The 13,392-nt window shown below is 41.1% G+C and overlaps 1 protein-coding gene across 2 annotated transcripts in view; it reads left to right on the forward strand.

Annotated features, from left to right (window-relative positions):
* Positions 1-2,008: 2,008 nt before the first annotated feature.
* nova1 (NOVA alternative splicing regulator 1) overlaps positions 2,009-13,392 on the forward strand; it is a 44,373-nt gene continuing 32,989 nt past the window's right edge. Inside the window, exons 1-2 of one of the 2 annotated variants that reach the window (XM_077505192.1) lie at positions 2,009-2,354; positions 10,017-10,160. In XM_077505192.1, the coding sequence (XP_077361318.1) occupies positions 2,183-2,354; positions 10,017-10,160 (316 nt within the window). In that variant the 5' untranslated portion in view covers positions 2,009-2,182. Of the gene's footprint in view, positions 2,355-6,069; positions 6,461-10,016; positions 10,161-13,392 lie in introns of those variants that run through there. The other variant, XM_077505193.1, reaches the window with a different exon arrangement.

The following is a 13,392-nucleotide window of genomic DNA, read 5'->3' on the forward strand; positions in this document are numbered from 1 at the left end:
CAAGAAACTTGATGTTCCTGTGACCAGAATTTCACAAATGATTCAGAAACTTAAGATCCACAGGTAACAAAATTAATAACCTTTTTCTTTTTTTTTTAACTCAGGATTAGAGTGTTTATAAATGTACTGATTTACTCCACTAAAGGCCATACAAATATAACAAATGTTTCATGCGGTATGTTTATTTACATATTTCATCAATAAGGCTTTTTGGCTACTAGTTAAGATCCGGCTTCTACTTTTAAATTTGACACATTAAGTCATGTATTCAAATTTTACCTTTGGTTTGAACAACTCACCTCAAAAAGTTATTCGCCATTGAACATAGTTAGCAATTGAAAACATGGTTGAATGTGAAAACGTATTATACGCACTTTTGTTACAATATTGGCTGAAAGATTATTTTTTTTACAGTGACACTGACTCCCATCACTCAACTCAACTCTATAGAGCACTTTAAAACAACCACCACTGTTTTGTTAAGATGGAACCCAGAGGAAGCAGATACAATGAAAACAGCAGAGGTCCCAGAATTTAACCCTTTGGAACACCATATGTTCCATTGCATGTGAATTCATCAAAGGTGGGCGCGTCAATGAGTTTTGCGTGTCCGTCATTTGACAATCGTCAACTGTTGGGGCAACCGTCATTTCCGTCATCATCTGTCCGTCTTTTGTCGATTGCTCAGCAAAATGAGTGTCCGTCAATGATCTGTCAATCGTCAATCCGTCAGAAAAATGGGACGTCCGTCATTGAATATGACGGGTTGATGATTACGTTGATGGACGACGAAAACTACCTTCCGTCGATGCTTTATCACTTTTTTAGTTTCCTGTCAATCATCAATTGTCAACAAAATGGTCAGTGAAAAAATTTTATACTCATGAAATAGAGGGCTCAAAACGTCATGTGATACGTTTGGTGTTATACGGCTAATGTTAAACATGGAGGAGGATTTGTTATGTTCTGGGACTGGATTGCCTCAAAAGATTGTGCGCCATCATTTTCGTCTAGAATCATGGCCAAAATTGTTGGTACCCTTTGCTGTTGAAAGAAAATCCAAAGTGGTCACAGAAATAACTTGGATCTGAAAAAATTAATAATAAACAACAATTTTATGACTATTAGCCAATGCAAACCATGCTTTTGAAATGTGGTTCAACAGAATTATTAAAGAGATACTTCACTTATTTAGCCCATTATAGTAATAAAAAGTTAATATTTTGTCTATAATTAATTTGATACTTTCATTATTTATCACGTACAATCAGTACCTTTAAAAACACATTTTGCAACTTGCTGTCGACTGAAAGTGACACCACAAGGGGTCAGGTAACCAATCAGCTCAGTTTTCTAGGTTTGGTCTTGTGACATTCACAAGCTGTGACTGGTTACCGGAGCCCTCACGATGTCATTTTCGGTCGACAGCAAGTTGCAAAATGTGTTTTTAAAGGTACTATTTGCACATGAAAAATAATGAAAATATCAAATTTATTTCAGGCAAAAAAATTGTTTGACTGCCAAAAATGTCTAAATAAGTAAAGTATCCCTTAAAAACAAAACAAAACAAAACAAAGAAAACAAAAAACACAAAACTGCATATAGTAAATACAATTTCGATTAACAGTTTATGAGGCTACATGAAATTGTACTCCAATAGATGTGTGGTTGTGTGGTCGTGGCTAATTTGGCCGGTCAGTGGCACTATGGTTCTTCCCTGAAGTCCCCAACTATACATACCCCTCTTACGTTCTCTAACAATAGCAACAGCTGCACTTCTCACACTCGAGACCTGGCAGAAAAATTAGGTAAAATTAAGGTGTGCACCCCCGAGCTTAATTCAAAAGCCTCTCAGTAACTGTCGCCGATTTTATATTCTTGTATTTGTTTTGGGGATGGGAGGGGGGGGGGGGGGGGGTCTGTTTTGTTTTGCGCGTCAACAATGAGGAGTGCTCTCTCGGAAGAGCGCCTTTCACTCAATTGGATTTATATTTAGCTCAGGAAGGGACAGCAGTCAGTGGAGACCCGCCGAGTCCCGCGCTAACTACCAAAACTTGTTCATTTGGCGGTGCGCGTCATCATGTCCTGCTGGTAGTGAAGGCGCCTTGTGAGGGGGTGCGCGCGCGTGTGTGTGAGTAAGGGACTAGCACAAATTTATCTCCAGCTCCGGGGGAGGGAAAAGATGATGGCCGGTGGTGGCGAAGCAGCAATGGACCACAACGGGATATACTCAACAGCTAACCTCCATAACCTGCAGCAGAGCCACATGGACGCGGACAACTCGGACTCCCGTAAGCGACCGCTGGAAACTCCGGCGGAGGAGGGCGGCTGTACCAAGCGCACCAACACTGGAGGTAAAGAAGAAGGAGCCGTTCACGAGCAGCTCCTTTCATCGCGATTCTTCCGTCATACCGATCGGCGCCAACGCTTTTGCAATCACTTGTGGAACACGAATTTTCGGTTTTGTGCGTGGGCCCGCTGCTTAGAAAACAAGCCCGCGTAGCTTAAATGCAGATTCGAGCTGTGTCTTCAAACCCCCGACATGCTGCACCTGTGCACTTGGCGCTTTTGGGGAATGGGGGGAGTGGGGGCACTTTGGTGTGTGCGTGTGTGTGTGTGTGTGTCAGGCGGTTGTTACTTCAACACGCCTTGACACAGTGGCCTCTTTATGGCAGGTCGTTTTTGCATATCAATCCAGTCCCCCTCCTTGCCTCACACGTATGGGTCCATTCAGAGCAGACGTGATGTGTTCTATTGTGCAAAGTCTTCAAAAAAAAAAGAAAAAAGAAAAAAAAAAGCAAAGGAGATGAAAATTTTAAGTATTCCCTCCACCGATAACCATCTGCTTCTCTGTTCAGTTGTGGTTTGCCGCGCGGTACAAAGAATTCCTCAAGATCTTGCGCCGAGAAAAAAAAAGAAGATAAATCTTTTTCTTGTTTTATTTCCCTTGACAAATATGAATTATGTTAAAGTGTGAAATCAAAACAGTCGGTTGACAGTTAGTAGTATCTTGTGAGTCTGTTCAGTCAGACATCTGGCTAAAAGTTCACTGCATGTGAACAGAGCATCCACTGCATATAATAATAATAATAATAATAATAATAATAATAATAATATTCCATCAGAAACATTGCTCATGCACAAAGCTGGTCATTAACATATTGTGCTTTTATTGGTTAGTGTTTACTTTAAAAAATAGTTTTAATGGGATGCGATTTGCTCTGTTAATGTTCTGAACTCCTATTTCCGTGCCTGTTTGCCCAAGTGGAGGTCTGCATGGATGTAGCTTAGCTTCCCACAGGTGATGATGTCATTGCTACAAGGGCACTCCATTTTGTCTCGGTAAAATTTCTTACAGAATTGTCAACTTGCATTCTGTCTGTTAAAAAAAAAAAAAAAAAAAGCCTCAGTACACAAGTGATTAATCCGTTATTTTCCTCCACATCACGAATGAAAAGCACAACAATTGTTCTAACAATGACCAATCACCTACATAGATAAAATAGCCATAATTTTATTACAGTTGGCACTCATCACTTGCTATCTTCTTTCCAAGCATAACACCATTTACCAAGTTAGATCCATCCATCCATCCATCCATCCATCCATCCATCCATCTATCCATCCATCCATCCATTTTCTTAACCGCTAGCTCCTCACTATAGGGTCGTGGGGGGTGCTGGAGCCTATCCCAGCTGGCTATGGGCCGGGGGACACGCTGGACTGGTTGCCAGCCAAGTTAGATACTTTATGTAATGTACCCTTTAACTTGAACATTGCCTATTTACCATGTTATAAAAATGTGCGTACAATTCACATAAATTGTAATTAACTTACATCAATATAAGGGTTGTTTTCAGACCGAGTACTCAACTCTTTTGTACTTCTACTAGTCATCAATACATGCTACCGATACCATTAGTATTTTTGATAGATACAATCCCCCCAAAAACAAGATACCTAATTTTAAGGAAAGACTTACACATCCAAATAAAGCATTTTTTCCTTAAAATTGCATGAACTAAAATGTAAATTTTCTCTTCTTGTAGTTAGTAACTTCTAGTTCCTGATTGTAAACCAGCCACAAGAGGGTACTGACACATTGAAATAAGGCCTGGTATCGGCCCGATATCGATACCTGATAATCGTGCATCCGTCCTACTCTACAATATGGACAGATGAACTATCCTGACTGTTCATGAAATGAAGAACAATTTGGTTGCTTTACGTCCTACCAATGTGACGGCAATACATATTGCTGTGCCATTGATGTGGCACATAATTTTTTTTACACTTCAACCGTGCACTCAAAAGGTTTTCGTCATGATTACATTTACAATGATCATCATATAGCATAATATTTCATGGGTCGTAAATGTGTTTTTACTATAAAGGGTTTGCTGCTTGAGTAATTTCATCCCTTCAGGACAGTTTGTTGCTTATCCTGTTGAGTGCCATGTGGAAGATGCATGACAGTCCGCATTATAAATGATACACTACAGTATGTAATAACATTCCTCCAATGTTAATTTGTGTTACTGCATATGCTGCAAATGCCGTGGACAGTTTAGTACAGGGGTGGCGAGATCTGGTCCTCGAGGGCCGCATTCCTGCTGGTTTTGGATATTTCCCTTCTTCAACACAGCTGATTCATGATCAGCTCATCAGCAAGCTCTGCAGAATCCTGATAACGAGCCTGTTAATTGGAATCAGCTGCACTTCGAGTAGGGAAATCTATAAAACCTGCAGGACTCCGGCCCTCGAGGACCGCAGTTTGCCACCCCTGGTTTAGTATCATCTCCCTTTCCATGGCGTAAACATAGGGTTGCAATACGCAATACGACAGACTGCATGGTGGTTCTGAGCCGCCACTATAATCACCAACTTCTTGTCCGCATTTGATATTGATCATGTTCCTTGTAGCCAACTGATCATTTACATGACTGTCAGTTGTAACAAAGAAAAGAGCCCGTGCTCTTACAGCTGAGCCCCCCTCGTGCTTTAGAAGCTACGGACACACTGAATGAGGCTGATCCCTCTTCTTTTATCAGCATTGCCCTCCTCACAGATTTCATTCGCTTGTCGTGACCAAAGTGTTGCTTGGCAAGTGTGTACAAATGTACAAAAATGCTTGTGTGGCTTAGTTTTTGGATTGGAAGTGATCATCTATTGTTGCTAATGGAGGGCTTGGCACAGGAATGTGAGATGTGCTTCTTTTTTTCTTTTAATTTTTGGGTGGGAAGGACACAGGTGCCCTTGCAGAGCGATGTGACGTGAGCGGACTGTGAATTTGCCAGGTGGCGGGGAAATAGAGAACGAGAGAGAGGGATAGGGGAGGAAGACAGAGCAAAGTGAGAGATAGATGGAGTCTACGGGGAAGCTGTGCTATATGCAGTCAGTATGACACTGGTCGAATATTCTGGAAGGCTCCAAGACCAATATTAGGCCTCATTCACGGATGATGATGATGCAAGAGCACCTCCTGTTTGCCGGTTCCCTTGGAATGTTCTATTAAATGAGGCTCGACCCGCTGTGTCCACACGCAGACGCGCACATTGCAGTCTTTATGTGCGCTCTCTTAAGATACCGCTCGGTGTGGGATTTATAGGCGTAGTGATTGGCTTCATCACCCCCCTCCACCATTCTGCGGCACTGCCATTTGCAATGGTTGATGAGCCCCTCCGCCCTCTCAAACATGGCCGTCTAAGGGACTGGGGGTGGGAGAAAGGCGAGTGGGTGGCGTACGGCACGCTGTCTCCGATCACTCCTCCTCCACATCCTTCATCGTCTGCCTATGTTATCAATACACGGCTTCAGTCACCGTTGAAGGTCACGCCACATGCTTTCCCGTTCACGGCCGAAAGCGGTCCCCCTCAACGCTTCACCTTGTCCGTTTCCACAAAAAAAAGTGAGTGAAGGGACTGCCATACTTTATAGTGCTGCGTCAAAAGAGGCGGAGTATGGGAAGAAAATTCAATTTTTTGGGACGAGCTTTGGGGGGCGGGGACATGACGCGCCGGCGAGAGGAGGCCAGTCATTGGCCGAGTGAAGTGTCATTCCCGCGCGCTGCCGCAGATGGACAGGCCACTCGATGAATATGGATGAGAGCAGTGAAAAGGGTGATGCGGCAGGGAAGACCCCCCCCCTCCTCCTTCACACCGATGCAGGCTCGAACAATGCGTGCCGTCTTTCACTGAAAACACTGAGAGTCTGCATTAGCATTTTCGCAGACAATTGAGGCTGTGGCCAGCTGCAGGCATGGCTCGGACGCTGCGGTGAAATCTTTTTTTCTGCACCCGCCGATGAAACAGACCTCTGTGAAAAAGGTTCACTGGCCGCATTCCTCAACACTACGGTCGCACCTATGCCGAGGCTAATGTTAAGAATCCCTTTAGAAATTGTGTCCCGGCATTGATGGCGATCTGACACAGGACTTGAGAAGCAGCAGATCTCAGAATGGGTAAGCCTCCAAACTCTTTTTCTCTGACTTGTTGAATTTATCCATCTTAAAGACATGCAGTTCTGCCTCACTTCACCGCCTAATTGTGCTCGTTATGGGTCATTTTGGTTCTGCCTCCTTTCAGTGGTATATTGAAATGTAGAAATGGGTACTGGTTGTGGGAAGGCGCGTGGACAGTCATAAGGCATCTCCTCATGACCCACCCCCCTTGGATGACTTAACTAAATATATTTGGCTCAGCATCTCCTCCCAGTATTGTACGAAGGGGTTTGAACTAGCACCCCACTGGCTCGGCATCCCAATGTGCCCCACTGTTCCACTTCCCTGGCGGATTGCAGCAACAGATTGCCGTGTTTACTCTACCACATGATGCCATTAAAACCTGTTACTGTGATCTCAGACACTAGGTTGGAATTAATTATTGACTAATGAGTGCAAACATGACTGCAAGGGTGATGGAGAGAGCCGTAGTGGTTTCCTGCCAACCCCCGACCCCCCCACCCCCCCCCCCCCCCCCCACCCCCGGGTTTACTTGATGCTTAGCCCAAAGTTACGCAGTGGGTTTGGGCTTGTCTGTCAACAACAGGTCTTTCGACGTTTGGATTCTGCAACCAGCGTCATTCTATTCAAATTCTTAGTTGGCAATTCTGCGTTAGTAATCGCGGGTTTGAATACTTTACAGCAACCACGTCGATCATGTATGATCTTTCTTTTTTCACCAAGGTCATTTATTTGTTATTCGATGTGCGGATTGCGACGTATGAGCAGATTCCCTGTACACATCGTGAAAACGAAAAGGCAAGGGCCTTTGCAGAAAAATACACAAACTGGTACTGCTTACATTTTCTCTCTGGCATTAATCTTGGAAATAGTAAATCAAGAGTACCTGGTCAGTTGACAAGGTTTTTCATTTTATGTCTGGTATGATGTATTGGAAATTTCCAATGTCGCCATAATTCTATTAACTGTCACGTAATTGTCTCTCTATTTGTGTGAACCTTTCATTATGGGTGGTGCACTCTAAACAAATCTGTGTCTGAATTGAACATGAGGGGCATATTAATGTAAAGAGGAGAATGGTTAACGTTTAGGCTGTGCACTTTTTTTTATATTGCAATGCCTGCCCATGTTCTCCATATGAATAAAATGTGTTCAATAATGAGGCAACAGGTTGATTTTTGTTCATAGGGATACACCTTCGATCCATTCTGCTTTCTCCTTCCACGATTGATTCCCTCTTATGTCCGATTCTGTGGATGGAAATTTAAAAAAGTGTATTAAGTAAAAAAATTTAAAAAAACTATGTAAGAGAGAATATCATGTCCAGTGTTCCTTTACGTCTCTGCCGACTGAAGTGGCGTCACCCTTGAGGCAGCTGAACAAGATTGAAAATGACGTCACTGCATCGGAATCGGGATGCAGGGGGATCATTTGTAACCAGGCTCCATAACAGGAGGACCCAACCAGTATCCAATGTTTTGTATGACATCATCAATATCATATTTTAATTCTTTGAGGACTCTCACAAAATTGTTGCCATAGTATTGCCACACTCCGGCTTTATTTACGTTCAAGGTCAATACAAATTTAGCATACTCATCATTATAGTCAGGATTTTATTGGCAGCAAATGTATTGTAGTCAATTACTTACTATTATGGGAGTACTTTACCATCTAAAAGGGAGAACTGCATTTGGCAGTCTTCAAACTAAGCCCCTTTCAAAATTGAAATAATCTAAACTAATTTGTGCACTTGGCTGCGATGCATTGCTCTCATGTCTGCTTATTGTGATGCATCAGTATGTTGCTGCATTCACAGATTGCGCTGAAAATGTCTGTATCCTTCCTTCACCAATAATGGTGAGTGACACTGGTATGGCTTTGCATTTGGACACAGGCTGCTTAAAACCCACTGAAAACAGCTTAATGTAGGCCCCTGCAATCCGGAAAGAAGGACATCATTTCTCCTGAAAATATCTAGGACAGGACACAGAACACATCACTAGACTGATTTAAATGTTCATAAATGAGGTACCGAAGCTGCAGTATGTACTGTATGTCTTCCAATTGTTGTTTGGCAGTGAAAGTGTTGGTAAGAAGAAGAATAAGAGAAGAATGAGACAAGAATGGCATATATCAAACGTAAGGCCCGTGGGCCAAAACCTGGCCCACTAGAGGGTCAACCCGTCGAGCAGGATGGAATCAAAGGCGAAAAGAAATACTGCAGTTATGCCTTGTGTTAAAAATTCCATAATTCCAACTGTTTGTGAGGCTATGAATGAGTAGAGACTCAGTGAAAGCCAAGTGAGGTAATGAAGAGAGAGCCTGTGTGTGTGTTCCTCTTATTTTGGCGTGATCAGGGGTGATAGTGGCCCATCTGTGTTCAATAAATTTCTGATCAGCGACATCCTTGTCATCATTACAATGTTTATGGTCAGATGTTACAGTCCAAGAAAGGTGATGCAGGCTGGATTTAGCAGCTACTGTGACTACATGGCATTCGCATCATCTTGATCACAGTGAAAATTAATCCTTGGTGTGGTAATAGTTTTAAAATGTACAATTTAATATTTGGTTTGATGATTGAATACTTTTGTTCATGAAATGCCAAAAAATAGAGCTATGTATTTATTTTCCTTGTATGTCTGGTGATCACTTTATTTCTTATGCAATTAAAATACATCTCACTTGAGCTTGAGTGGTCATGAGTCAATTTAAGTTTCCATAATTATTATGAACATGTCGGGAAAGGAGGGAAAATAATTTGAATTCCAAAAATGTATTTCATTCTAAATGATTTCTAGTACTATATTTATTTTCAATTTCAAAAGCTTGACTTTAAAGGGATACTTTAATTATTTAGCCATTTTTGGCACTCAAACATGAATATTTTTCCTATAATAAATTTGATATTTTCATTATTTTTCACGTCCAATTAGTACCTTTAAAAACACATTTTGCAACTCGCTGCCGACTGAAAATGACATCACCAGGGATCAGGTAACCAATCACAGCTCCGCTTGTGAATGTCACATGACCAAACCTAGAAAACAGGTGAGCTGTGATTGGTTACCTGAGCCCCTGTGATGCCATTTTCAGTCGACGGCGAGTTGCAAAATGTGTTTTTAGAGATTGTACTTGAAAAATAATGAAAGTATCAAATTAATTAGAGACAAAATATTAACTTTTTATTGCTATAATGGGCTAAATAAGTGAAGTATCCCTTTAAATTTTGTTCTTTGAAAATAATCGTGATCAGTTATAATATCCACAATTTAAATGTATTTCTAAAGAAATCTGATTTGATTCTTTATCTTATGTAAAAGGATAACTCAGTAAATATGTAGATTTTCCTAATGCGGTTATTGAGGAAAAACAACCACTTCATGGTATTTACTGTATACCAATTAGCCTATGATTTTACTAGTATGGCCCACTTGACATCAAATTAGGCCGCACGTGGCCTCTGAACTTTGACACATTGGTGTGAATGATCATCTTGCAGGGCAACTTTATGAGAGGTGACTCTTTTTTACATTCTGTCTCTCTCTCACAGAGGAGGGTGAATACTTCCTGAAGGTGCTGATTCCCAGCTATGCAGCCGGCTCTATAATTGGCAAGGGCGGCCAGACGATTGTACAACTACAGAAAGAGACAGGTGCCACCATTAAGCTGTCGAAATCCAAAGATTTCTACCCAGGTAAGAGGTCATTCATAATTCTTGTTCAAATTGAAATCCATTACGAACATGGACCAATTGCAAACATTTCAAGCATGGGGGAATACATTCAGGAGGTATAAAAAGTCTACATACCCCTTTTCCAATTACAGGTTATTGTGATGTGAATAAAGAGACCTAAGTCATTTCAAAAATTTGACCTAGTATTATTGTGACCTATAACCTGTTTAACTTATATGAGAAAAAAACTGAAGTCTTTAATAGAATGGAGGTAATAAATAAAAAAATAAATAAATGACTGGGTCGTGTTTTCACAAATGTGCATGCACACCCTCCTGTATTCAGAATCAGCCAATAAAACTCATTTTAAATGGGTGCCAGCACACGCCTGCCTCTGATTAACCTCAAATAAAGTTCAGATGTTCTAGTAAGCTTTTCCTGTCATTTTTGTATTCACATCTTACAAGCTATGGTCCACTGAGACTGTTCAAAGTTATCAGTCAGGAAAAAGGAACAAAAGACTTCCCAAGGCATAAAAGGTACCACGGAATGTACTGAATGTACTGTTACCATCAGGTGGAGAAATTATGGCGACATGTGACATTACGAAAAATTACCTGCAAAACTGATGAAAAGACGAGAAGAATGCTGTTATGGTGGCAAGACGAAAAGCTCATCTTATAAAGAAAAACAACCAAGTCTGGCTACATTTTTCAAAAACACAAAATGTGTTTTGGTCCGATGATTTTTATTTTATTTTTTTTAAATGTTGAACCTTTTGGCCATAATTCCAAAAGTGTGTTAGGCACAAACACAATGTTGCTCATTACTAAAAGATGACTGTACAGTGAAGCATGGCGGTGGTTGCATCATGCTTTGGGGCTGTTAGACGGAATAATGAACAGTTCCATCAAACATCTGGGGAGTGATCTGAAAACGGTTGTGCACAGAAGAAAGCCCCCACCTTCTGACTGATTTGAAGTGATTTTGTAAAGAAATATTTCCACAAATATTGCCACATCTAAATGTGCCACATTAATAGGCTCGAAAAAGACTGGGTGTTGTCGAAGGGAAAGGTATTGCAACATTTTTTCCCCAGGTTTTACAGTTTACAGGTCACATTGATGGTGGTAAAAGTTTTTGAAGTGATTTATCTAGGGCTCTCTCTCTCTCTTTTTTTTTTTGCAGCCCCCCCCCCAAAAAAATTTCAACATTCACTGTATGTATATACAGTATGTTACGTTATAGCTGCAATTTAAATTTTTATTAAAATTCTTGCCATTGTATTTGGTTCAATTTTTTCAGTATTCTTGATTCCTTAACATTAAATGCTGCCTCAGCTGAGGGATGTGGAGTATTCAGTGAATCACAGACTTTGCAACAGGTGAAGGATGCTCTATTTTCTCCCCATACACAAATGCCTGAGCCGCTGAGGAGAATGTGTTTGTCCTTCATGCCTAAGGGGATGCTTCAAACTGCAAAAAAAACAAAACGAAAAAACTAACAGGTGCTGTATGCCTTGCTTATTAGGTCCAGATGTTTTTAGAATGGATGTAATCAAAAGTATATCATTCATGTGTTGGCGTGTCTATATTTAGAACACAATTACTGATTTTAAACTAAAAATATCCATCCACCTATCCATTTTCTTGACCGCTTATTCCTCACAAGGGTCACGGGGGGTGCTGGAGCCTATCCCAGCTGGCTTTGGGCAGTAGGCGGGGTACACCCTGAACTGGTGGCCAGCCAATCGCAGAACTAAAAATATGTTTATCACAAAGATGAGTTGAACAGAATTTATATTCAAAGAGAGATTCTGAGACTTTGTCCTTCATTAAATGTTGACTGATTTGAAAAACAGCACTTCTAATTTCCCATTCAATCATATCGGGGACAGTCGGCCTATATTGGAAGATCAAGATTAAAGGGCGCTTGCTTAAAATGTGGTGGTCTTCCTCGGTTTACAATTACGACATACTTCAGTTAGTCAAATTATATTGACTTATGACTATACTGCTGCTTTAGCATAGGTTAGTAATAGACTGACTATACCAATTTACGCACAAATTCACGTTGCTTTCAGAGGAATTGAACTCCATTGGAATGTGAGGACAGGCTGTACCAGCTTTCCTAAGCTACTTTGTATTGGTACTGCACTAAAGCACGCTTTGACACAAGTACTGCTTGCTCTGGGCAACCATCTTATATCATATTAGAAATAAACAAAACAAATCAGCAAAGTCAAAGACCATGCTGTGTTCACTCATGCACATGGCTTTGAACAGTGCACAAACAAGTCATATACTGCAAAGATAATCGTTCCTCCCACCACAGACTAATGATAACTGCCACCCTGAAGAATAGAAATAACCAGACCCGATTGAAATTCATCCATCCATTTTCTATACCGTTTATACTGCTCAGGGTTGCGGGTACTGGCACCTATCCCAGCTGACTGCGCAAAAGCCAGCCTGCACACTGGACTGACTGATTGTCAGTTACAGGGCACATGCGATGCGGTGAAGTTAAAGGAGCATGGCAGGAGTAATTGAGGTAGAAGTAGCCCAGTGTTAGTGAGGCCTTTAAGAATGAGGGCCCTCCTTCGGTGCCCAGCATTTTATTTTGCTTGACTAGTGTAGATGGAATAGGGCGTTTTGCGCCGTTGTGGTATGAAACGCAGCCGACTTTTGGACAACTTGCAACTTTTGGACAATTTTCAAGTTTGCAGTTCTTAACATAGTAGAAACAGAATTGACTCGCTGGGGTCCGTGTATGAGATTTGCGGAGGGTTGAACAATTTTGGAAAATTATCTAATTGCGACCCCGCCCCCACTCCCCTCCAAAAAATAAAAACTAATTTGCGATTGCGATATCATATGCGATTATTTTTTTTCAAGGTCCTTTTCAAGGACCTTTTTTTTTTTTTTTTTTTACCCTACAAAAAGTTAATGACCATAATTTTCAGACTATAAGCCGCACCTGATTAGAAGTCGCACCCAGTACATTTCTAAAGGAAAAAGCATTTTGTACATAAATAAGCCTCACCTGACTATAAGCCTCATGTGCCCACAATGAAACATGAAATATTTACAAAAAAAAAGACGGTACACAGAAAGCGTTTTCAAAGTTTTAATAATATACCTTAGCTTTTCTTTCCAAACAGTGCCTGTGATGCAGCAGTAACACAGCAGCAATACGGTAGTAACATAGCACTAACAGGGCTGGTTAAAAATAACATATCGCTAAAAGTCTG

This window comes from Festucalex cinctus, chromosome 18, assembly GCF_051991245.1.
Source record: "Festucalex cinctus isolate MCC-2025b chromosome 18, RoL_Fcin_1.0, whole genome shotgun sequence".
NCBI lineage: Eukaryota > Metazoa > Chordata > Actinopteri > Syngnathiformes > Syngnathidae > Festucalex > Festucalex cinctus.